The 25,636-nt window shown below is 42.5% G+C and overlaps 1 protein-coding gene across 1 annotated transcript; it reads right to left on the reverse strand.

The window, feature by feature from the left end:
• Positions 1-22,969: 22,969 nt before the first annotated feature.
• On the reverse strand, positions 22,970-24,498 carry DEFB132 (defensin beta 132). The gene is made up of 2 exons (XM_045980562.1): positions 24,447-24,498; positions 22,970-23,247 (listed from the first exon to the last, which is right to left on the reverse strand). Exons 1-2 carry the CDS (start codon positions 24,496-24,498, stop codon positions 22,970-22,972), a joined length of 330 nt encoding a protein of 109 aa, XP_045836518.1.
• Positions 24,499-25,636: the final 1,138 nt, after the last annotated feature.

The raw sequence follows: 25,636 nt of genomic DNA on the forward strand, positions 1-25,636 counted from the left end.
TACGTTCTTCATATAGGCGAAACCATACAATAGTTCTTCTGTGTTCAGTTTATTGCACTTAGCACAATGTTTTCAAGACTCCCTCATGTTGCAGCATGGACCAGAATTTCATTCCTTTTTAAGGAGTAATATTCCATTGTACAGATACATCATGTTTTATTTATCCATTCCTCTGCTCGTGGACCCCTGGGTTGTTTCCACCTTTTAACTGGTGTGAATAATGCTGCTATGACCTTGGGTGTACGAGTATCGGGTTGAGACCCTGCTTTGAGTTCTTTTGGTATATATCTACAGTGGAATTAATGGATTATATGGTAATTTTTTGTTTAACTGTTGAGGAACCACCAATTTTTTCCCCAGTGGCTGCACCCCTTTACAGTTCCTCAAGCGATGCGTAGGGTTCCAGTTTCCCATATCCTCAACACTTGTTTTGTCCTTCCATTCTCCCTTCCTCCCTCCCTTCCTTCTTGCCCTCTCTTCGTCTCTCCTCCCTCCTTCCTTCCATCCTTTATTCCTTTTTTTTTTTTTTTAACAGAGAGAAATCACAAGAGAGGCAGGCAGAGAGAGAGGAAGGGAAGCAGGCTCTCCGCTGAGCAGAGAGCCCGATGTGGGACTCGATCCCAGGATCCTGAGATCATGACCTGAGCCGAAGGCAGCGGCTTAACCCACTGAGCCACCCAGGCGCCCCCTTTATTCCTTTTTAAAAATAATAGCCATTCTAGGGACGCCTGGGTGGCTCAGTTGCTTAAGGGTCTGCCTTTGGCTCAGGTTATGATCTGAGGGTCCTGATATCGAGTCCCACATCCGGCTCCTTCCTAGTAAGCCGGTGTTGACGGTGGCGTGGGCATACCGAATGTCGCCAGCAGATGGCGGCAAAGGGCCAGTAAAATTAATTAAGGGCGGGCTCTCTGGGAATGGATCCCCGGTTTGTAAATCGTTAATGACACTTTTTACTCTAGAGTTCACCGTTGGAACCGATCATGCTCACCATTAGCGTGGTGAGCAGGACGACTGTGTTATGTGCCCAATGCTCCTGCCTGCTCCATGCCTCCTGCCTCATCCCTTTCCTTTCTTCTCCTGTCTCTACTTCTAGTTCCACCAGCTTTCCTTCTATCCATCAAACGAGTTCATTTCTAGCTCACTCTCTCGCACTGGCTGGTCCCCTGGTCTGAATGCTCGTCTCCAGTCTTCAAGAGGCCAGCTTATCATGTGCTCGTAGTTCAAATTTCTTTCCTCATAGAGATCTTGCCTGACCACAGTTTCTTTCCCATCACGTCACCCTGCTTTACTTCATCGATGGCACCGATTACAGTTTCTTTCCCATCACGTCACCCTGCTTTACTTCATCGATGTCACCGATTACAGTTTCTTTCCCATCACGTCACCCTGCTTTACTTCATCGATGTCACCGATTACAGTTTCTTTCCCATCACGTCACCCTGCTTTACTTCATCGATGGCACCGATTACAGTTTCTTTCCCATCACGTCACCCTGCTTTACTTCATCGATGGCACCGATTACAGTTTCTTTCCCATCACGTCACCCTGCTTTACTTCATCGATGGCACCGATTACAGTTTCTTTCCCATCACGTCACCCTGCTTTACTTCATCGATGGCACCGATTACAGTTTCTTTCCCATCACGTCACCCTGCTTTACTTCATCGATGGCACCGATTACAGTTTCTTTCCCATCACGTCACCCTGCTTTACTTCATCAATGGCACCGATTACTGCTGGACATCACACATTAGTTTACTTGCTTTTATGTTTGTTCTTGGAGTCCGTCAACCATAAGGGAAGCAATTTGTCATTCTGGTTCATTGCTACTTCTGGCGTGGGGAGCAGTTCCTGGCACATAGTTGGTGCTCAACAAATATTTATTAAATTACTGACTGGGTGAACTGGCTCTGCTGGTGTAAAGCCAGGTTTCCGGCACTGACACTTGCGTCATCATGGAAACGAAGCCCCCACCCGGGGAGAACGGTGCAGTGAGGAGGCAAAATAGAGTGAGGAGGCCAGCATTCTGCAGTATAAGACTCTCACCAGTCTTGAGCTTCTGATGACAGGACCAGGGTGTTTCGTCCTGCCCTCCCATTGAACCAGGGCAATGAGCAGAACATCTGGAACCTCCAAGCTGTCCCTCATCTTCACAGAGGCTTGTCCCTGTGCCAAACATTGCAGAAGCTTTTTGTGCAACTTTTGTACTGGTTGGGTTGAACCTGTCAATGGTCTCAGAATGCAGTAGCATTCACTTAAAAGCAAGCAAGCAAGCAAGCAAGCAAGCAAGCAAGGAAGCAAGCAAGCAGCAGCACCTGGTGCCCAGCCCACCTGCCACCTAAGTGGGGTTCAATTACCTCCATCTCCTATGAAAGTGCATCATTGTAACTAGCTCTGAGTTGGCCCCTGTACTCAGGGAATTTCAGCAGAGCTCTGTCTTAGGCAAACCAGGATTTGCGTAGGGGGATCAATAGGGGAGAGGATGCCAAGAAGGAAGGTCAACAGAAGCAAGCTCTCACTGTTGAAGATGGTGGTGTGCTTATTACTAGTTGACATCTTAGGGCTGTGTGGATTTTTTTTTTTTAGTAGAAGCACATTAAAAATATGGATTAAAAGTGTTTAAATAGCCATTTACATAAGTTTAACATAAATGTTCATAGTGATGGCTGGGGTCATTTTGAACAAGTCAGTGAGAGAATACCGGTATTACATCGACTGAACAATTTTCTCTTTTTAGATGTTTACAGCAAAAACAATTCTAAAGTAGAAACAAATCTGAACAGCACTCACAGTTGTGAACCATTTTGGAGAACCGCAGGGTAACTCTGTCTGGGTGTACCTCGGTTTGACTCTAGACTCATGTACCTAATGCTGGCTCTCAGCTTTAATTTCAGTTGTGTAAAGGAGCAAAAAAATAAAAAAAATGCTTTTAGGGTCGCACTTAGACCTGTAGCCCGGAACACTGAAACACAGCCAGAAACTTCAGGATGGTTCTTGACTTGTGTCCCGTCTCTAAGCTTCCAGGGATGCAGTATCTTCACGGTATGGGTAGCTTGCTTTCTGCTTGCGATGGACCAGCAGGAAGCTACTCTGCTTCCTGTGAACAATTCTGAAATTTCCATTTGGGGAATCCACGCTGGCTCCTTTCTCAGTCCCTGCAGAAGCTGGCTCTGTTTCTAGATTTGGGGGTGAGATTTTTTATTTTTTAAGATTTTATTTATTCACTTGACAGAGAGAGAGAGAGATCACAAGGAGGCAGAGCAGCAGGCAGGGGTAGGGGGAGCAAGCTCCCCGCTGAGCAAAGAGCCCGATGTGGGGCTTGATCTCAGGACGTTGAGATCATGACCGGAGCTGAAGGCAGAGGCTTAACCCACTGAGTCACTCAGGCGCCCCTTGGGGGTGAGATTCATGATCAGGACTAAGGCACTCAGAGTATTCTATCCACCCCAGCTATTGACTGATTTAGAGATGGACACAAGACCGAAGTAAGACCGATCAGGTGTGCTGAGGTTCAGGTCTTGGACATCTATTTGTGTTGCTCTCTTTCCTACTGGGTTTCCTGTTGCAGTTGGTGGGTAATTGCAGCTGCTTGGAGCCACCATGTACACGTAGCTCGCCAATGAGTCCAGCACAGCAGGAGGTGGATATTAGCACCAGAGGGGAAAGGAAGGTGGGTTCTAATGACATCATGTGAGCCCTCGCCGACAGCCTGGATGATTGTGCCTCGTCTTTCAGTTGGGTGAGCCAATAAAGTACCTGAAGAGTGTTGACTGATATGTAGTTTAATTGCTCCTTTTTGTATTTAAGCCCAGATTTTACTTTGAAATACATCAAGAGAATAAGAGGACTGGTTAACGGCACTTTCTAAGCCTCGCCGTCTTAGGAAAAGGAAGATGCATAAGTTTAAGATAATCCTTATTTATCATAATACATGAATGAGTTCTGGAAATACGGCTTTACAGTTTTTAAATTCTGTGATTAATTCAATCAATATTGCATGCCTAGGGGTTGCCTGGCTGGTTCAGTCATTAGGACGTGTGATTCTTGATCTCGGATGGTAAGTTTGAGCCCCACGTTGGGCGTGGAGCCTACTTAAAAAAATAGTACATGCCTACTCTGTGTCTGTGCTAAGTGCCCATTCTAGCAAGGTCAGGGAGCTTGGAAAATGGGAAATAAATGCAGTTCCTAGATGTTTTTATTTGCTCAATTTGCATGCCTCACTTAGTGGGAATATCAGTACTGCCTTGAAGAAAGGAGCAATTCTCATCATCCAACAGCTTCAAGTTCAAATTATTCTGATGTTTTGTCACATCAGTAAAAATAATTACCTTATTTACCATGGGACCCAGGGCTGGTTTCATGGGTGTGTGACCTATGCAGTTACATAGGTCCCCATACTCAAAAGAACTCTTTGCTTGCTTTAATATTCTGCTGTAACTATCTTGAAATTCTTAATAATTTTAGGACAAGGAACCTCACATTTGGCCCCACGAATTAGATATCTTGTACTGACTGCAGCTGACCAGATTGAGTCTCTTAGTCCTGAAATCCCCCTTTTTTTTCTTTTTGATTTGCAGAAGCAGCTGACTACATTCTTCATCAGAATTATGCCACCAGCCTGCATTTCTACCATCTGATTCTATGCAAATGAATGGATTCCTGTACTGCGTTTCATAGCCTCGGGACACACTGGATGATGACGAAGGGCACAAACACGGGGAAATGTCACCTCGTTCACTGCTTTCATCATGTTATTTGACCGATAAATGAGACTGTGGGAGAAGAGCTTGAAAAACGGCTGGAACATTCTCTTCTGGTTTGCATTGCTCTAGTGAGCTCATTTTTGCATATTCGTGCCAAATTTTAAAAATTATTTGCTAGCTAAAGAGCCCGAAGAGTTACAGGGGCAAAACTGAGGCCCCACATTCTTTGCTAAAAATATCAGGAGGGACGAACTTTGTTCGTAGGCTGCAGGTTGGGTCCCTCTTGGAGGGACCTTTGTCTGAGTAAAGTGGCTCTGAGGATGGGACCTGGCAGAGACTGAATGCCAGGTCAGGGAAAGTTTCTTTCTATCTCTAAGATACAGTGACAGCTTTTTCTCCTTCATGGCAGCCATGACGTCTTCAAATTAAGTAAGGTTTCAGGGACAGTGATCAAAGGCAGCTGTGCAGGAGGCGGAAGGAAAGCACCTTAAGTGCCTTGGAAGAACTTCAAACTCTCTCTGACTTGAAAGGAAAAGATGCTCTCGAGCGAGAAAAAACCCAAGCGGTTAGCTCATTCCAAGCCTTCATTTAATACGAGGCTCATTTCCCCAACCCCTTCTGAGGAAACATTTCAAACATACAGCGCAGTGAAAAGAGCACCCTTGCCCCACCACCAAGATTCTATCTCAACAATGGACTGTACTTGCTTTACCATGTCTGTCCATCTGTCCATCCCCCATCCGTCCATCCGTCCATCTTATTTCCATGACTTTTTCTTTTATTATGAATTCTATGTTTTTAATTGTGGTAAAAAAAACAGATAAAATTGACTATCTTAACCATTTCTCAGTGTGTGGTTTAGTCGTTTTAGGTTTACATGCATTGTTGTGCGTCTAGTCTCCAGAACTTTTTCAACATGTACAACTGAAACTATACCCATTAAGTCACAACTTTGCATTTTCCCATTCCCAGGGCCCAGGTAACTGCTATTTTACTTACTGTTTTTTTAATATTAGCTCACTCTTTTTTTTTTTTTTTTAATTTATTTGACAGAGAGAGAGATCACAAGTAGGCAGAGAGGCAGGCAGAGAGAGGGGAAGGAAGCAGGCTCCCTGCTGAGCAGAGAGCCCGATGCGGGGCTAGATCCCAGGACCCTGAGATCATGACCTGAGCCGAAGGCAGCGGCTTAACCACTGAGCCACCCAGGCGCCCCTTACTTACTGTTTTTATGAATTCGACTACTCCAGATACCTCAGATGAGTGGAATCATAGGCAATTTGTCTTTTCTGCAACTTTTTCCCACTTAGCCCGGGGTCCTCCCGGTTCATCCACATTGTTGCATATGCCAGAATTTCCTTATTTTTTAAGGCTGAGTAATATTCTATTGGAAATATATGCCACATTTTGTTTTCTTATTCATCTGTTAGTGCACATTTGGGTTGGTTACACCTTTTGGCTATTGCGAATAATGCTGCTATGAAAATTGGTGTGCAAATATCTCTTCAAGATCTTGCTTTAATTTTTTCCTCAGCTTTATTGAGGTATAATTGACAAATACAATTGTATATATTTAAAGTGTATTAAAGTACTTTCTGTTTCCCTCACCCATCCACCATTCTACCTAGAAGTTTCTTTTTTAGTAACAGAAATCCACTTTTAAAAAAAATATTTTATTTATTTATTTGACAGGCAGAGATCACAAGTAGGCAGAGAGGCAGGCAGAGAGAGAGAGAGAGAGGAGGAAGCAGGCTTCCTGCCAAGCAGAGAGCCTGATGCGAGGTTCGAGCCCAGGACACTGGGATCATGACCTGAGCCAAAGGCAGAGGCTTTAACCCACTGAGCCGCCCAATCGTCCAGAAATCCACATTTTAGTATATGTGCTGCCGAAGCGAGCACCAGAAATCCACATTTTAAAGACATATTGCCTCTAAGAATAAAGACAATATTTTCTAGCTTCCCTTAAAGCTGGTATGGCCATGGGGCACCTGGGTAGCTCAGTTGGTCAACTGCCTTCGGCTCAGGTCATGATCCTGGAGTCCCAGGATGGAGTCCCGCATCAGGCTTCCTGCTCAGCAGGGAGTCTGCTTCTTCCTCTGATCTCTCCCTTCTCATGCTCACTTTCTCGTTCTCTCTCTCTCTCTCTCAAAAAAAAAAAAAAAAAAAAAAGGCAAAAAAAAAAAAAGAGCTGGTATGGCCATGGGACTAAGTTCTGGCCCATTGTATGTAAGTAGAAATGTTGTGTGGGAGTTTTGGGAATGTTTCCTAAAGGTGAGGTCCTCTCCCATTCCTTCTGTTCTTTGAAACAAAAACATGATGGCTGGAGGCCCAGCACCTATTTTGTGCCATGAGATGACCTTGAGTATGGAAGCTCTTCAGTAAGGATGGTGAAGCAGCAAATTAGCAACTTGGGTTGGTGATGACATAGTGGCCCTGTGAAACTAATGCCTGAACTGCTTTCTGCACAAGTCTTCTGCATAAGAGAGGAATAAACATCCATACTGCTTAAACCCTTTTGGATTTTTCTATTGTATGAAGCTGGATTTAAGCTTGACAATAAAGAAGGTTTCCCATATTCTATTTATAACCTTTTTAGAGTCCCCAATTTTTTTCAAACACAAGTCTATTATAAATTCTATACTTCTACAATCTGAAGTCCAAGACATCATTTTAATTTTTATATATTTTATAATGTCCAAGATTTTGGTGAAGGCAGGTACTTAACTGACTGAACCACCCAGGTGCCCCACTTAAGAACATCCTTAATGAAAATTATAATTTTAATCGAACTTCATCCCTTGAGTACTATGGGGACCAAGGGCAGGATGCTTCCAAATTTGCCATTTTGGCATATTGATTGTTTTAAATAAAAGTTACTTAAGAAACAGTGGTTCTGGGTCACGTGGGTGGCTCAGTCGGTTAAGTGTTTGACTTCCGCTCAGGTCATGATCCCAGGGTCCTGAGATTGAGTCCCATGTTGGGCTCCCTGCTCAGTGGGGAGCCTGCTTCTCCCTCTCCCTCTGCCTGCAGCTCCTCCTGCTTGTGCTCTCTCCCTGTCAAATAAATAAATAAAATCTAAAAAAAGAAAGAAAGAAAGAAAGAAACGATGGTGCAAGGACACTCAGACTCTCCTCTGTCCCCCTGAAAGCAGGAAACAAATCTCCCATGTGAAAGATACTGTCCCTATACAAAAAATTAAAAAAAAAACTATCATCAGAGATAAGACATTTTATTTATTTATTTATTTAAAAAAGATTTTATTTGTTTATTTGAGAGAGAGAGAGAGAATGGGTGCATAAGCAGGGGGAGTGGCAGAGGCAGAGGGAGAAGCAGGCTCCCACTGAGCCTGATGTGGGGCTTGATACTAGGACCCTGGGATCATGACCTGAGCCGAAGGCAGACACATAACCAACTGAGCTGCCCAGGTGCCCGAGAGACAAGGACTTCAAAGTAACTGGGTGATCAGTATTAAGGAGGGCATGTGTGGTGATGCGCACTGGGTGTATTACACAACTAATGAATCGTTGAACACTACACCAAAAACTCGTGATGTACTATATGCTGGCTAATTAAATATAATAAAAATAAAAAACCATAAAAAAATAAAGAGAACTTAGAAGGAAACTTTTTTCCCTCTAATTTACTACCTTAGTCTAAATTCTGCTTAGAATTCTCTACTAATTAAAGCTCCCAAACACCTGTTTTCTATATCCTGTCAAGTAGTCACAAGTTTATTGTTTGTCTAAAATGTATAAAAACTGCAGGCCTTGGTCATTTTTTTAGGTCTCAATTTCAATATGGGTTTCTGTGCACATGTAATAAAATCTTGGGTTTTTTCCCCTCCTGTTGCCTTATCTCATGTGAATTTAATTCTTGGTTCAGCCAGAAGAGCTTGAAGTATAGAGGAAGAATATTTTCTTTCCTAGGGAAAACATCTTTTTAATATTCTGTGTGATGAAATGGGAAGTACATCTAAAGCAATTTTGAAGTATAATGGTTGTTTCAAGTTAAAAATGCTTGTGCCATGGAACTGTGGGCTGTACTAGCCACTCTTCATGAAATACTATTTTACTTGGATAAATGACTTATAGACAAACTATAGAATCTACCTAGCTAGTACCCTGGGAAGACTGATGTGGCTCACTGGTGATCAAGGTGACTTTTTTCTATTATGTCTAGATCATCTTAGTGCCTGTGATGTGAAATCTCTTTTCCTTGACAGGGGAGAGGTCAGTACTACAAATATTGTGTTTCTATTTCTTGTCTTATATTTTGGTATCAGTTGTGGTAACATTAGCTCATGTAACAAACTCCCCCATTCAGCCTTGTCACCTAATAGTTCACTTCTCACAGACACCCCATTCCACAGTGTGAGGGGTGGCTTGCTCCTCCATGTAGTCATTTAGGGACCCAAGCTGATGGAGACCCTGCCATCTTCAACATGTGGTGATCAAGGTCTCCCTGGTATCACCAGCCTCCTGGAGGCTATTCCATGGAAGAGGCCATATTACACAGGAGGAGTTTCCAGGTCACCCGGAAGTGGCATTAATCACTTCCTCCTACATGTCCTTGGCCAGAACTCAGTCACATGACTCCCTGAGGTGCAAGAAGACCAGGAGATGTAGTGTAGAGGCAGACCCGGGAGGGAAAGAAATTAGTTTGGGTGAAAGCTAGTCTAGTTCTGTCACTTTTCCCGTGAAAAAAGATGATTATCATTTCTTCAGTAGGGAAAAAAGGGCCGAGTGTGCTTTCTGTTCTGGGAGCTGCAATCTCACCTTCAGCCACCCTGTTACCAAGGCTGTAGCTGTAAAAACGGATATGGAGATGACGACATTTCATGTGGTCAGAAGGTGCAGGCAATCTGTGGTTGTCCATTGTGGGAAGCTTACTTAGGCTTTTTTCCCTGAAAAAAATGAGCACCCAAACTATTGGTTCTAATAAAAAAAAAATCCAAATATTAAAGCTTTTCAATCACTTTTCTCATTTCTGAATTTTTTATTCTTCCTCTCACTTATAACTTGCTACTCTTTTTTAATTTATTTTTTTACTTTTTTAAAGATTTTTATTTATTTGACAAAGAGAGAGAGAGAGATCACAAGTAGGCAGAGAGGCAGGCAGAGAGAGGAGGAAGCAGGCTCCCCGCTGAGCAGAGAGCCCGATGCGGGGCTCCATCCCAGGAACCCGGGATCATGACCTGAGCCGAAGGCAGAGGCTTTAACCCACTGAGCCACCCAAGTGCCCCTATTTTTTTTTTTATTCCCAACATGGGGCTTGAACTCACAATCAGAGATCCAGTGACATGCTCTACTAACTGAGCCAACCAGGAGACTCCACTTCTGTTATTACCTTAAATTTTAGTACGTCCTGTTACCATCTTAATGTTATCAGCATTGTCATATCAAACTATGTTTAAATTGTAACATTATTTAAAACTTGAAAACAATATTCATTAAAAACACAATTAAGTCTAATTTAAACATATTATTAAGATAATACCTACAATGGACTATTTTATTTTGGAGTTCAGAAAAGTCAAGGCATTTTATTTGGGCTATTTGTACCAATAAAACTTAAACAGACATGGGGTGCCTGGGTGGCTCAGTTGTTAAGTGTCTGCCTTCAGCTCAGGTTGTGATCCCAGGGTCCTGGGATTGAGCCCCACAGCCGGATCCCTGCTGGGCGGGGAACCTGCTTCTCCCTCTCCCACTCCCCCTGCTTGTGTTCCTGCTCTTGCTATCTCTCTCTGTCAAATAAATAAATAAAACCTTTTTTTTAAAAGCATAGATAATCTTTTTTTTTTTTTTTAAGATTTCATCCATTTATTTGACAGAGAGAGAGATCACAAGTAGGCAGAGAGGCAGGCAGAGAGAGAGTTGGGAAGCAGGCTCCCCGCTGAGCAGAGAGCCCGATTCGGGGCTCGATCCAGGACCCTGAAATCATGACCTGAGCGGAAGGCAGAGGCTTAACCCACTGAGCCACCCAGGTGCCCCAAATAAATAAAATCTTAAACAACAACAACAACAAAAACTTACACAGAGACTATAGGGTGACAGTATATCCTTTTAACTTTTTTTTTCTTTCAACTTTTTAAATTTGATAGCTTTAGAATTAAACACCAATTATAAAAAGTCTTTAGATATACGTGGGTATTTACCAGTGTATTAACTTTCCAAAAGGCATTTGAAAATAGCAGACAATATAATATCTCATGCAAATAATATTAATGCTAAAAATTACCATAGAAATGTTATTTTGGGATTGCTTGGGTGGCTCAGTTGTTAGGTATCTGCCTTCTGCTCAGGTCATGTGAGACCCAGCCACACTTCCTGGGGCTCCCTGCTCACCAGGAAGCCTGCTTCTCTCTCTCCCACTCCCCATGCTTGTGTTTCCTCTCTCACTATGTCTTTCTGTCAAATAAATACATTAAAAAATCTTTAAAAAATTTATTTTGGGGGCGCCTGGGTGGCTCAATCGGTTAAGTGGCTGCCTTCTGCTGGGGTCAAGATTCCAGGGTCGTGGGATCGAGCCCTGCATAGGGATCCCTGATCAGCAGAGAGCCTGCTTCTCCCTCTCCCTCTGCCTGCTGCTCTGTCTACTTGTGCTCTCTCTCCATCTCTCTAATAAATAAAGAAAATTTTAAAAAAATTATTTTGTTAAATCTCATAAAATTTGAGTGGAATTCTAATTCACATAATTTTATAGTATAACCTGGGTGTTTTTGTATACGAACCAAGTTGTAAGTCGTTAGTTCATTATTCATACCAGCCAGAGAAAAATGCTTCTGGGGCGCCTGGGTGGCTCAGTGGGTTAAAGCCTCTGCCTTCAGCTCAGGTCATGATCCCAGGGTCCTGGGATCAAGCCCCACATTGGGCTCTCTGCTCAGCAGGGAGCCTGCTTCCTCCTCTCTCTCCCTGCCTGCCTCTGACTAGTTGCAATCTGTCTATCAAATAAATAAATAAAATCTTTAAAAAAAAAAAGAAAAGAAAAATGCTTCTGAAGGACTCACCTGATTGGATCAGGTCTTTATGGATAATCTCCACAAATTAAGGCCACTTTGACTTAAGCCTTTAATTACATCTGCATAATCCCTTCATAGTTGTACTTAGATCAGTAGTTGATTGAATAACCCAGGGACAGAAATCTTGGGGTGGGAGTAATGTTAAAATTTTGCGTATCGCAAAACCCATGTTTATATTATTACATTTGCGTATCCTCAAGTGTCGTCATAGGTAATGAAAGATCTAATGCTTTATAGAAAAGCAAAGGGAATTAAAATGTTATCAGCAGTTTTCTTTAGTATAAAAATCTAATAAAAAATACAACAAAACGTGCCATCTCTGTATTTTCAAAACTTTTGACATTCTGTAATCAATGCATCATTATAAGGGAATTGAAGCATGTCTATATTCATTTTATCAAAACAATTACGATTATTTGTCAACTTGTCTTTTTGCTAATTGGTAAAATTAAGTATTGAAAGTCCAAAACTGAGGGGCAGGCACTGAATGTTTATGTCCCCCTCCAAGATTCACAGGTGTTGGTTCCCAAACTGAGGAATTCCCAGGGCAAGGGAGGGGAGGATCTGGAACCCGCCCCCCACACAGAGGGCCGGGGAGACCCCCCAAAAGAGGCATACCACCCCAGATGGGTAGGTGGCAGTTTCAGTAAGCGAGGAAACTAACCTCTGAGGCTTGCTCTGGGCCTTACCCGTTCCGCAACGCCCTGGTCCAGGTGGTGTACCGTACTCTATCAAAGCTGTGTCCTTGAAAATGGCTCCGGCTGCGGCGTTGGTAGGCGGAACGAACGTTCCAAGCCCGCGGCAGGGGGTGGGGGACGTCCAAGCGTCCAGGTCCAGTCCCGGGGTCAACCTGCCCTCAGGTCCTTTCGATGACCTCCTCCAACAGTGTGTCGCCGTCCGAGTCTGCTATGTGACTGTACTTGAAGGTGAGGCCTCTGAGGAAGTGGTTAAGGATAAACGAGGCTACAAGGGTGGGTTCTAATCCTTGGGATTAGTGTCCTAGTTAGAAGAGACCCCGGAGCCAAGCTCGCTGTCTGCCCCGTGAGGGCACAGGGGAAGGACTGGCAGCCACAAGCCGGCAGAGCCCTTCCAGAAACCCGCCCTGCCAGCCCAGGATCGGCGCCTTCCAGCCTCGAGAACTGTGAGCAAATAGACCTCTGTCGTTTAAACCAGTCTATGGGATTTTGTTAGAGTAGCCTGAGCACACTAACGCGCTGAGAAATACCAACATTTACAGTGTGATTATTTCGCACACTTTATTATTTGCCTTTACATTTGGAAATAAGATAATAATTACTAAAATCTAAAAATCGGGGTGCCTGTCTGGCTTATTCGACAGAGCACGCCACTCTGGATCTCCAGGTTGTAAGTTAGAGCCTCATGTTGGCTGTAGAGATTACTTAAAAATAAAAACATTAAAAATATTTAAAAAATCAGTCCCTATATAAGCTGCGTTAGAAGAGTGGTGGTTCATTCTTTTTTCGGCAACTTACAAACCAGGGCCATAGAATGTAGTCTTTTTAAAAGGAGAATAAGCATTTTACTTTAAAAAAACCTCCGTATTTCTGCTTTAGAAGAGAATGCTTTGAAATTAGCTACTGTGCCATTTTTCTGGGCATGATGCCATGGTATATACATTATTTTATTGGTTTCATGACTTGCTGCCAATTTGTAGTTTGATAACTCGTAAGTTCAGTTTCTTCTGTGAATACGATTATACTGAAGGATGGAATATTAAGGACAATTCAATTTCATAAGAGCATTTTGGTTTTATTGATTAAAAAACGCCTTGAAGTGGATTAATAGTACAACCTCTTAACATATTTTACCCCCTCCTTCTCCCTTCCCTCCCTCTCTCCTTTCCTTCCTGGCCAAAAATACAATCATCATACAATTACCCTTGAAACAAGATTCAGAGTTATTTTTCTTCTTTGCAAGGAAAAAAAAACCTGGCAAAGAAACAGGGACTAGCTAAGCACATACCTATTAAAATAGTGATTGCGACCAAGCATATTTAGAGCTCTGGGTTCATCTTTCCGAGCATTCTTGCTCCTCACAATTACTGTTTCAGTTCCCTGTAGCAAAATGACAAAGAGAGAGGAAAAGGGAAGGGAAGAATCCTTGTCTTTTCATAGGAGAATTGTTTGCTGAAGGTATATGTAGAAGTTTAAGTTATAGTTCTTGAGTACTTACCTTTTAATATTTTGTATTGAAATTTTATTTTATAAGAAGGCCATGTTGATTAAAATTAAAAGTTCTCTGGTGGGGTTATGGACATTGGGGAGGGTATGTGCTATGGTGAGTGCTGTGAAGTGTGTAAACTCGGCGATTCACAGACCTGTACCCCTGGGGCTAATAATACATTATATGTTCATTAAAAAAATTAAAAAAAATTAAAAGTTCTCAGGGCGCTTGGGTGGCTAAGTTGGTTGGGTGTCTGCCTTCGGCTCAGGTCATGATCCCAGGGTCCTGGGATTGAGCCCTGTGTCGGGGGGAGCCTGCTTCTCTCTATCCCTCTCCCCCTTCCCCGCTTATAATCTCTCACTCTTTCTCCCTCTCAAATAAATAAGATCTTAAAAAAAAGTTCTTAATTGTTCCAGTATATCAAAGAAGTTTCTCCCCCCCATGATATTTTTCATAACTGTGTATTTTGCTTTTTAATTTCAAAAATTATGATATTATAAAATGGACTCTTTTGGGTATACAGTTGTCTGAGTGTTAACTATCACCAAAATCAGGATGCAGAACAGTCCTCCCACCTCCCCAGATTTCTTTGGTATCCTTGACTACCACAGGAAGGAATTCTTTCATCTTCTGCCCAGGAAATCAAAGCCTGGCTGGCAGGCCAATTGAAGTGGAGAGGGGGAAAGGAACCAGGTGTCTTCTAGATCAATAGGGGCTCTTTTCAGTCCTTCTAGAGTGGCTTTCAGCTCCTCCGTGTCCGTGAATCCAGCAGCTCTTTCTTCATACTCTCTCCAGAGCAGACATTTGGCTTTCTCTTTATATTAATTTCTCATCGTATTTTGTTCTAAAGACTGTGAAGTGTTTAATTTCTGCTTTTAATTTTATTTTTAAAAATTTAGATTACAATCTAAAAAGACTTTGCCAGGATGCCTGGGTGGTTCAGTGGGTTAAAGCCTCTGCCTTCCACTTGGATCATGATCCCAGGACCCTGGGATTGAGCCCCAAATTGGGCTCTCTGCTCAGCAGGGAGCCTCTTCGTCCCTCTGCCTATTCATGATTTCTGTTTGTCAAATAAATAAATAAAATAAAAAAAAATAAAAAGACTTTGCCAATTTTTGTGAATCGCCTACAGGTTTTTGGAAAGAAACTTTTTTTTTCTAGTCATGCAGAATGACCTATGTTTAATTACTTCCAAGTTTGTTAATTGGTAAAAATTTTCCATGTCCTTATTTTTTTGCTTTCTGTACTTGATATATTGATTTCTAATAGAATTGAAGGTCATTTACTTAGAAGAAATTTTTTTTAAACAGTTTTTTTTTTATTATAAGATTTTATTTATTTATTTGACAGAGAGAGAGATCACAAGTAGGCAGAGAGGCAGGCAGAGAGAGAGGAGGAAGCAGTCTCCCTGCGGAGCAGAGAGCCTGATGCGGGGCTCGATCCCAGGACCCTGAGATCATGACCTGAGCCGAAGGCAGCGGCCTAATCCACTGAGCCACCCAGGCACCCCTAGAAGAAATTTTAGGAGAGACATTCTGGGTGGGAAAAACTTTTCAAGTAGAAATACTACACAGTATGTTCTCTAGGATCCCCTTCATGCACTGTAGGTAAAGGGAGTAGAAAAAAGCTGTAGTATCCTATCTTTTTCAGGGGTTGTATCTCATCCTTTGATGGTTCACCATTGGTAGCACCATAAGTAATTTTGGTATTGTGCTTTAAAGAAGCAATTAGCCTAATTTTTGTGTACCAATCAAGTGTTTCTTTTTATAATTATTATATAGTTTAAAATTAAGTTATAAATGACATATATTAGTTTCTAGCATACTTTAAAGCATCTTTCAAATATATAATACAGTATTATTAATTATAGTCATCATGCTATACATAACATCTCAGGACTTATTTATTTTATAATTTAAAGTTTGTACCTTCGATCCCTCTCACCCCTCCCTCCCAACCACCAATCCTTTATCTGTATCTCAGTAATTTACTTTTTTAAGATTTCACATTATTATAGTTATATTCTTAATTATCTGGAATAACAGGAAGATAATGAATAAACCATTTATATATCTAATTTACATAGATATATAAATGGTTTATTAAAAACGGTTTATTCAAAAAATGTTTTTGGCCATTTCTAGCTGTTGTGCCCCATGGATCCCGGTGAATCCTTGACAGAGAGTGAGGAAATGAGTAGGAAACTGGAAAATGTTTTGCCAGTTCGAGTTGTGATACGCTTTATAATTATCATGCTTCCATTTTTGTCGGTATTTTGTTTACTGTATAAAAATTAGAAAGTAGAAACATTACACATATAAATAATAGCATTTTCTGATCCCATCTCTTCGAATATACATTTACAGCCTCTTGCTATCAGAAATGTTTTTATGATGATAGAGAAGTAATTCACTTGGAATCTTATGCTATTTTCTAAAGAGATTAAGTGCTAAGAAAGGTCATTTTCTGCTGACTTGGTTAGGGACGGAAGGTGGTGAATGAAAGAAGCAGCGAGAGGGCAAAACGGCCTTCATGTAGGGAGTGGGGAATGTGGGGAAATTATAGGGAGTGTGTTGGGAATCCAAGGCATGGGAAAGATCCCTTATGAATGGAGGAGTGGAGTGACTGCCAAGCCCCACGGCTTGTGGGCTGAGGTGTCAGTGACTGAAAAAGAACTTGGAAAAAAAGCAAGGATTTTTAAAAGGAATGGTTGTGAAGATTTGTTGGATAGGATGATGGAAAAAGTCTTCTGTATTTCCCTACAAAAGCTTTAGTAAAACATTTTTTTTCTCATGACTGCATTGTGGAACTGAATCTACTTTGGGACGCATTGCATTTTTTTTTTAAAGATTTATTTATTTATTTGACAGAGAGAAAGAGATCACAAGTAGGCAGAGAGGCAGGCAGAGAGAGAGGGAGAAGCAGCTCCCCGCTGAGCAGAGAGCCCCCGATGCAGGGCTCGATCCCAGGACCCTGGGATCATGACCTAAGCCGAAGGCAGAGGCTCAACCCACTGAGCCACCCAGTGGCTTGCATTTCTTTTTTGAGAAGGTCATGGAACAAAAATAATAGCTGTTGATAGAAGCCCACCCAGAATTTTGGGTACCTGTTTGTGCATGCACATGCATCTTTGCTATAAAATGGGATCACTGTGATTTTTCTAGTGCTCTTTGAATGAATAACACAGTTGGACTCATTCTGTATGACTGAATAAAGCTCTAAATTTATCCTTTTTAAAGGATGCATAGCATTACACGTTGTGAATATATCTATTTATTTAACACCTCTCATTCCTGGACATTTAGACAGTTTCCAGTTTATACTCTTCTAATCATGCTGTTAGGATTATGTTTGTACAATACATTAAAAAATGTGGATTCTTAAAAACAAACAAACATGGTTCTTATTTCCTTGGAATATATTCATTCCTTAAATCAGAGTCTCTGAGGGGATGCGTGGGTGGCTCAGTTGGTTAATCGTCTACGTTCGGCTCAGGTCATGATATGAGGGTCCTGGGATCAGGCCCCACATGGGGCTCTCTGCTCAGTGGGGGATCCTACCTCTTCCTCTTCCTCTGTCACTCCCCTTGCTTGTGTGCTCTCTCTCTCTCTCTCTCAAATAATAAATAAAACCTTAAAAAGAGGGGCGCCTGGGTGGCTCAGTGGGTTAAAGCCTCTGCCTTCAGCTCAGATCATGATCCCAAGGTCCTGGGATCGAGCCCTGCATCGGGCTCTCTGCTCAGCAGGGAGCCTGCTTCCCCTCCTCTCTCACTGCCTGCCTCTCTGCCTTCTTGTGGTCTCTGTCTGTCAAATAAATAAATAAAATATTTAAAAAAATCCTTAAAAAGAATCAGAGGCTCTGAGCCAAAAAACATGAACATTTCTGGGGTTTTTGAAAAGGGTAGCTAAACGTCTTCCCGACTTACCCATTTATTCCTAAATAGGAGTGTCTGATGACAAGACTTGTTCCTGTCTATACATAACAAACTTGGGTTTGCAAATCTTTTTTAAGATTTTATTTATTTATTTATTTATTTGTCAGAGAGAGAGAGAGAGAGAGAGAATGCACAAGCAGGCAGAGGCAGAGAGAGAAGCAGGCTTCCTGCTGAGCAAGGAGCCTGATGGGGGACTCAATCCTAAGACCCTGGGATCATGACCTGACCTGAAGGCAGCAGCCTAACCAACTGAGCCAACCAGGTGTCCTAAGGGTTTGCATATCTTTTGAATATCTGACAATCCCATCGATAAGAACATGAGATCTCATTGTAGTTTTAATTTGCATGTATTTGTTTTGAAAATTTTAATAATTTGTTTATTTTAAAAATTATTTATTTATTATTATTTTTGAGAGAAAGAATGCACGAGTGGGGTAAAGGGCAGAGGGAGAGAGAAAGAGAGAATCTCAAGCAGGCTCTGTGGCACAGAGCCTGACACGGGGCTCCATCCCAGGACCCTGAGATAATGACTTGAAATGAAATTGAGTCAGATGCATAACCAACTAACCACCCAGGCGCCCCTCTATTTATTTTTAACTGAAGTATACTTGACATGTAATATCATATTAGTTTCAGGGATATGACATACCGGTGGGGTGTTAATCCACTATTCAGTGCTCACCATGAGAAGTGTAGTTACTCTCTGTCATAAGTTATAATAGCATCGTCCTACTATTACAATATTATTGACTATATTCCCTATACTATATTTTTCGTCCTGGAAGTTTGTTTTATGACTGGAAGTCTGTAACTTTTTTTTAAGGTTTTATTTATTTGAGAGAGAGTGAGATCATGAAAGGGGAGAAGGTCAGGGGAGAAGCAGACTTCCCATGGAGCTGGGAGCCTGATGGGGGACTCGATCCCAAGACCCTGGGATCATGACCTGAGCCGAAGGCAGTTGCCCAACCAACTAGGCCACCCAGGCGCCCTGGAAGTCTGTAACTTTTAATCCCTTCCACCTATTTTTGCTTCCTACCCCACAACTACCAGTTTATTTCCTGTATTTATTACTGTTTCTGTCTTTTCTTTTTGTTTTTTGTTTATGCATTTGTTTTCCAGATTCCATGTATAAGTGAAATCATATGATCCTTGTCTGTCTGACTTACTTCACTTGCATAATAACCCCTAGGTCCATTCATATTGTTGCACATGACAAGATTTCATTTTTTTATGGTTGAGTAATAAGCTAATATATATGTGTGTGTGTGTGTGTGTGTGTGTGTGTGTGTGTATGTATATATATATATTTGTTTAATTTGCATTTATTTGGTTCCAGTAAAATATTATTTTCCTCATGTTTTTTGGCCATGTTAGGCAGTTAGATTTCTAGTTCATATCACTTATCCATTTTTCCACTGGGAGTTTCATGTTTTCCTTCTCTTTTTAAAATTTTATTTTTTATTTTTCTTTAAAGATTTTATTTATTTATTCGACAGAGAGAGTGAGAGAGCGCATGCACAGGCTCGGGGAAAAGTGGGCAGAGGGAGAGGGAGAAGCAGGCTCCCCTAGGAGCAGGGAGCCCTATATGGGTTTCCATCCCAGGACCCTGAGATCATGATCTGAACTGATGGCAGACGCTTAACCGAATGAGCCACCCAGGTGCCCCTCATGTTTTCCTTCTTATATTATGTTAACTTATTATATTTTTAGGGCATCATTACTTCATCTATATGTCTCACTTTGTCATTTGCCTTTTAAGTATTTATGATATTTTAATTTTTCTGTTTCACTTTGACGTTTATTTTATTTTAGTAGCTTTTTTTGAGGATTAATTGACATATAATAAACTGTACACATTTAAAGTGTCCAAGTTAGTAAGTTTTTGCCTTATGTATACCGCTGCTAAGCCATCACCACCATCAAGGTAATGAACACATTCATCACCTCAAAGTATCCTCATGCCCCTTTGTAATTCCTCTCTCCAGTCCTTTCCATACACCCTCCGTATTCCCAGGCAACCACTGGTCTGCTTTCTGTCATTAGCAATTACTTCGAATTTTGGAGAATTTTATACAAATGGAATTATACAGAATACTCTTTTTGGGTAATTACCTATTAAAGAAGTATAAATTAAAACCACAGGAGATACTGCTACACACCTATTAGAGAGGTCAAAACTAAAAAGACTGACTATATACCAAGTGCTGGTGAGAATGAGCAAGTGGAACCTGTACTGATGGTGGGAACATATAATGACACAAGCATCTTGGGGACCAGTTTGGTATTTCTTTAAAAGTTAAACATTCACCTACCATGTGATCCAGCCATTCCACTCCTAGGTATTTATGTAAAAGAAATGAAAGCATAGGTCCATTTTTTTTTAAAAGATTTTATTTATTTATTTGATAGAGATGACAAGCAGGCAGAGAGGCAGGCAGAGAGAGAGGGGGTAAGCAGGCTCCCTGCTGAGCAGAGAGCCCAATATGGGGCTCGATCCCAGGACCCTGGGATCATGACCTGAGCCGAAGGCAGAGGCTTTAACCCACTGAGCCACCCAGGTGCCCCCAAAGCATAGGTCCATACAAAGACTTGTATGTGAATGTTCTTAGAAGCTTTATTTGTAAATTACCCCAAACTGGGAACAACCCAAATGTCCATCAACAAATCTGGATAAATAAATTGTGGTATTCATAAATCATAAAGAAGAGAATAGTACTCATAAATCAAAAGAAGAAAACTGTTTATATAGGCAATGATATGGATATGTTTCAAAATGATATTTTTCGACATGGAAGTTTAATGTTTTATGCTATCTAATCAGCTTAATTTTACATGAATTTTTCTTTTATTGCCATATTTAGAGTTTCCTGGCTCCCAAACTAAATATTTAGCTATATAATCTTTTTTCTAATCTTTTTTTTTTTTTTTTAAAGAGAGAGACTGTGCACGTGCACATGTGAGCAGAGAGGGTGGAGGGTGGCAAGGGAGAGGGAAAATCCCAAGCAGTCTCCACACCCAGCACCGAGCCCAAGGCAGGGCTCCATCCCAGGACTCTGAAATCATGACTTGAGCTGATGGCAGACACTTAACCAACTGAGCCACCCAGGCGCCCCTAACTCTATAATCTTTTAATACTTTATTTTTCACACTGTTATTTTTAAACCATCTGGAATTAATTTTGGTTTGAGGTATGAGGTAGGGAATCGGTATTTAAGTTTTTTGTATGGTTAGCTAATTTCCAGGATTGCTTGGAATTGTTTAGGCCTGAGTGTTCTGGTTTGTTTCTCTTGGGTGGAATTTGGCATCTGTCACATATATGTTACACAAAATTAGTGGACATCGTATGTAAAAGGAAACTTGTGTATAATTCTGCTTTCCAATTAAAAAAAAAAGTCATAATTTTTATGACTTTCATTGTGTCACTTGAAGAGATATTTTGACCTAACGGCAACTGTAGTGTAAGTGCTATTTCGGATAATGTTATTAATATGTACTGTATTCTATAAGTATTTCCATTTGTCCATAATTATACACATCATTAGTATAAAATATTTCATCATTTAGAGTTTTCCCATTTTCTTGAAAAAAAATTTTTTTTTAAAGATTTTATTTATTTGTCAGAGAGAGAGAGTACACACAAACAGGCAGAGAGGCAGGCAGAGAGGAGGAAGCAGGCTCCCTGCTGAGCAGTGAGCCGGATGTGGGACCAACCCGATCCCAGGACCCCAGAATCATGACCTGAGCGGAAGGCAGCGGCTTAACCAACTGAGCCACCCAGGGCGTCCCTTCTTGAAATTTTTTTTTTTTTAAAGATTTTATTTATTTATTTGACAGAGAGAGAGATCACAAGTAGGTAGAGAGGCAGGCAGAGAGAGAAGAGGAAGCAGGCTCCCTGCAGAGCAGAGAGCCCGATGCGGGGCTCGATCCCAGAACCCTGAGATCATGACCTGAGCCGAAGGCAGCGGCTTAATCCACTGAGCCACCCAGGCGCCCCATCCTTCTTGAAATTTTAAATAACATTGCATTGAACACCTTTGTGCCTTTTTGCTTTTTTTTGAACAACTTAAGGAATAGATTCCTAGAAGTAATGTTAACTGGATTAAACAAATAGAAGTTCTGTTTCTTTGTTCTTATCTCCAGTTGGCTTTGCAACAGGGTTATGCCAATTTTATGTCATGGATGGGCACGTTGGAGTCACCGGCATCACTGCAGAGAATATTACCAATGCTGGATCTATGTATTGTGTCCATTTTATTACACAAATGAATAAATGAATGCGTCATCAGTCAGTCTACATGGTTGACCAAAACATACACTTGAAGCCCTTTCCTTTCCTGCCTCATGCTTTGGGCAGCCATGGAGGTGCCCCTCTCAGACCTCCCTTCAAGAGAAGCTGCTGTGAGAGTGTGGTTTGTGGAGAGCCTCCAGCTGCCCTGCTTGTACATCTACAGTAACATTCACCCCAAGGCCTCGTTCTCTGGGGGCTGCTTGCAGCCCATGGCTATGCTCCATGCTGTGCAAGAGCCTGGTGATCTTTTTTTAAAAATATTTTACTTATTTATTTGAGAGAGAGACAGTGAGAGAGGGCATGTGAGGGGAGAAGGTCAGACGGAGAAGCAGACTCCCCGTGGAGCTGGGAGCTCGATGCGGGACTCGATTCTGGAACTCTGGGATCATGACCTGAGCCGATGGCAGTTGCCCAACTGAGCCACCCAGGCGCCGGAGCCTGGTGATCTTTGCCCTGGGTGGAGCTCCTCTGAGGGGGTGAGCCTTGCTTTGAGCCTTTCCATTAGCCTTAGATCTGCGATGTCAGGCTTCTCCTCTCCCATCCTGTCCCCATCCTTTTACAGGTATCAGACCCGCGTTGCAGTCTGAAGGCCCTCCTGCCTCCTCCTGCTCCTCACCTTCCTCTGTCACAGGTGTTTCCCCCTCATGAATCTTTTCATGTCTAATTCCGCCTGGACGTCCGCTCTTGGAGGCCCCAAACTGACACAAACCCAGTGGATGAGTGGACAGGGCAGTCATTTGCATAGGATTGATACAAACTCCAGGGTTTATTCAGTGAGTGACAGAGTGATATACAAGAGGAGCTTTGAGATGGGTCATAAATTGGAGCTGCAGAAGGAGGGAACCTCAGCCTTTTGTAGGGATACCATAGCCATATTGAATACCTGGAAATGACAGTGGTTTTGGTGTTACACCCTTTTGATGCTCCTTATTTTGTCTTCTTGTAGGTTTTCTGCAGGGGTCCTTAGGTTTGCGGACGGGAGGTGGCGAGATGGTCCTTAAGAGGTCTTTGACACAGCACAGTTTGTACCTGTCACACATGAATACGGATCTTTCCAGGGAGTCGCAGTACATCTTGCAGTGTCCGGGGTAAGAGCGTGCACAACTTGCCCAGCCCCCACTGGCTGCAGAGGAGAGGACAGGAGCGGAAGTTAAGGGTAGAAGCAGCCCCGGGACTTCCCAGGGGTCAGGGCTATATAGGAGTGATTGGGGTTTTATTCTGAGTGGGCTTGAGATAGCCGGCAAGTGAGAGGTGGGAAGGCAGGGAAGAGGAGAAAGAACTTGCCTTGACTGCTGGCCTCTGGGAACTCTAAGGAGCTTTCTCTCCGCCAGTCTTTGCAACTTTGCCTCTAGTTAAAGCCTGCACTTCTGCTGTCACCAGTAATGCAGAATGTATGCGTGAATCAGGGTGTGGGGAGTCAGGTTTTCATGTCAGGAAGGAACTTGAACACTTAAAAGTGGGAATTGGGGCTCTTCTTACTCCACAGTCTCCACTTATATGGTGTTTCTGCCTCATTTGTTCTCAGGGAATATGAAACTAAATATCAGTCAACCCAGGACAAAGAAAAAAAAAAGGCCCAGTCATTCCCCAAGGCATTAAAGGGAAAGTAGTGGTTGCTACTGACAGGGTATTTGTGCATTCATACACTGCCTGACACCACGGGCCACCTCCTGGTTAAATCTGAGGGCTTTGTCTCAGCTCCATCTGCCATCACCTCAGCACTGGCATTTTCTGAGAACCCTCCTCCTCTGGTTTTCTGCACAGCCATTGCCTGGCTTTCTGCTTTCTCTCTCTCTGGCTCTGCATGCTGTCTTCACCCCAGGGCTCAAGCTGAGCAACTTGTTTGCCATCCTGTGTGAACTTGCCCTCTGAGGGGTCTCTCTGCTCTGCCTGCCAGCACTGTGTTGGGCACAGGAATGGGACCCCTGTGATTTCCTCCCAGGCTCAGTCTCTCCTCCAAGCACTAACCCTGGGGTGATCTTAAAGAAGGTAAATGGCAGAGAGAGATGCCTTCTCAGCATCTTAGGAGTTTAGATATAGGGAGCTCACATAAAGTGAAAGAAAGATATTTTGTACCAGGTTGAGGCTGACTCTTGTTTTAGAACGGGAAAAAAGCTTGGAGTACTGGTTTTTGTATAAGGTTGTCGTATATAGGGTGGTGACTGGGTACAGGGTATTGAGGCTGGTGGTGAATGTTGAGAGATTCCCCACCTTAGAGTGCCTCCAAGCCTCAACCTGGTTTGTCTGCCACCAGATCTGTCAACCAGATCTGCTAGAGTTCCTGGCCCCTAACCCTCCTCTCTCTTTCTCAATCCATTTTACCTGGAGTTCCCAGGAATCCAAAGGATGCAAAGACCAGGAGCAGGAGCTTCATGGCAGAAGGGGTGGCTTGGGGAGCAGGTGGTGGTTTAATGGAGTCTGGGCCCTCTTTGTGACATGCTTGGAGCTACTGCCTTTATAGGAGCCACATGATGCCAGGATACTGGGCAGTGAGCCAGGGAAGAGTTGTTTGCCACCCAGAACAGTCAGAATAGATCATAATGTCTACTAGTCTGGAGTTTTGATTGATTTATTGAGCACCTGTATTCGGGCTGTTGGCAGGGAAAGAGGCAGAATAAAGAGAATATCAGTTCACAGCACCCAGGTTTCAAATTATGCTTTCTAGCCAGTGTTGGTGAGGGTGTGGGGGAAATGAGTACTCTCTTTCACTGTTGCTGGGAGTGCTGATGGGTATTGTTTTGTTTTTGGAGAGCCACTTGGCAATATACATCAGAAGTCCTGAGAAATGCCTGTATTTTGCCTCAGGAACTATTCTTAGACTTCTGATTAATGGAAATAATTGAACAAGTAAGTACACAAAAATATTTATCTTAACATTGTTTGCAATAGCAGAGAACCAAAAGCAATTTAAATGATGGTAAAACATGAACGCAATTGAATATGGGATATAATCAAACACTGTGCCGTGCTGACACCTATAGCAGAGACTCATTCACTCAGAGAGCGGCTTAGTAAGGACACTCCGACATTCTTCCTGTCTTAGGTAGTGATGTATGAGGTTGCAAGAGATGGGCGACTCAGCTAACAGTGGCTTAACTCATAGGAGTATCTGTTATTTATCTAGCAAGAAGAAGGGGGTGATTGGGTGGTGGTATGAAGTCATTCTTGGATCCTTCTACTCTGCTCTCTTCAGCATGTAGATGTGCTGATAACCAGTTTATTCTCTCTTAGCTCCAAATCCACCCTTCTTTGTCTTGCTTGACAGTACTGGATTTGGATCCTGGAAAACTGGTCCCGTGTTAGGTTTTGACAATAGAGGGTGTTGGAAAAATACCACAAAGTGATAATTCCATTCTGGGTTCCAGTCTTCCATTTTAAATTCAGCCCCGGAGCCCTGTGGCTCTCAGACGAGCTCCAGCCTAGCCTAGGCCAGACCCTCTCCACCAGGGGCCACCCCAGGAGCAGCGCTGGCTATGTCCTCAGGCAACTGTCTCTCTGCCCAGTGACCACCT

Source organism: Meles meles, chromosome 16 (genome assembly GCF_922984935.1).
Source record: "Meles meles chromosome 16, mMelMel3.1 paternal haplotype, whole genome shotgun sequence".
In the NCBI taxonomy this organism is placed as follows: Eukaryota; Metazoa; Chordata; class Mammalia; order Carnivora; family Mustelidae; genus Meles; species Meles meles.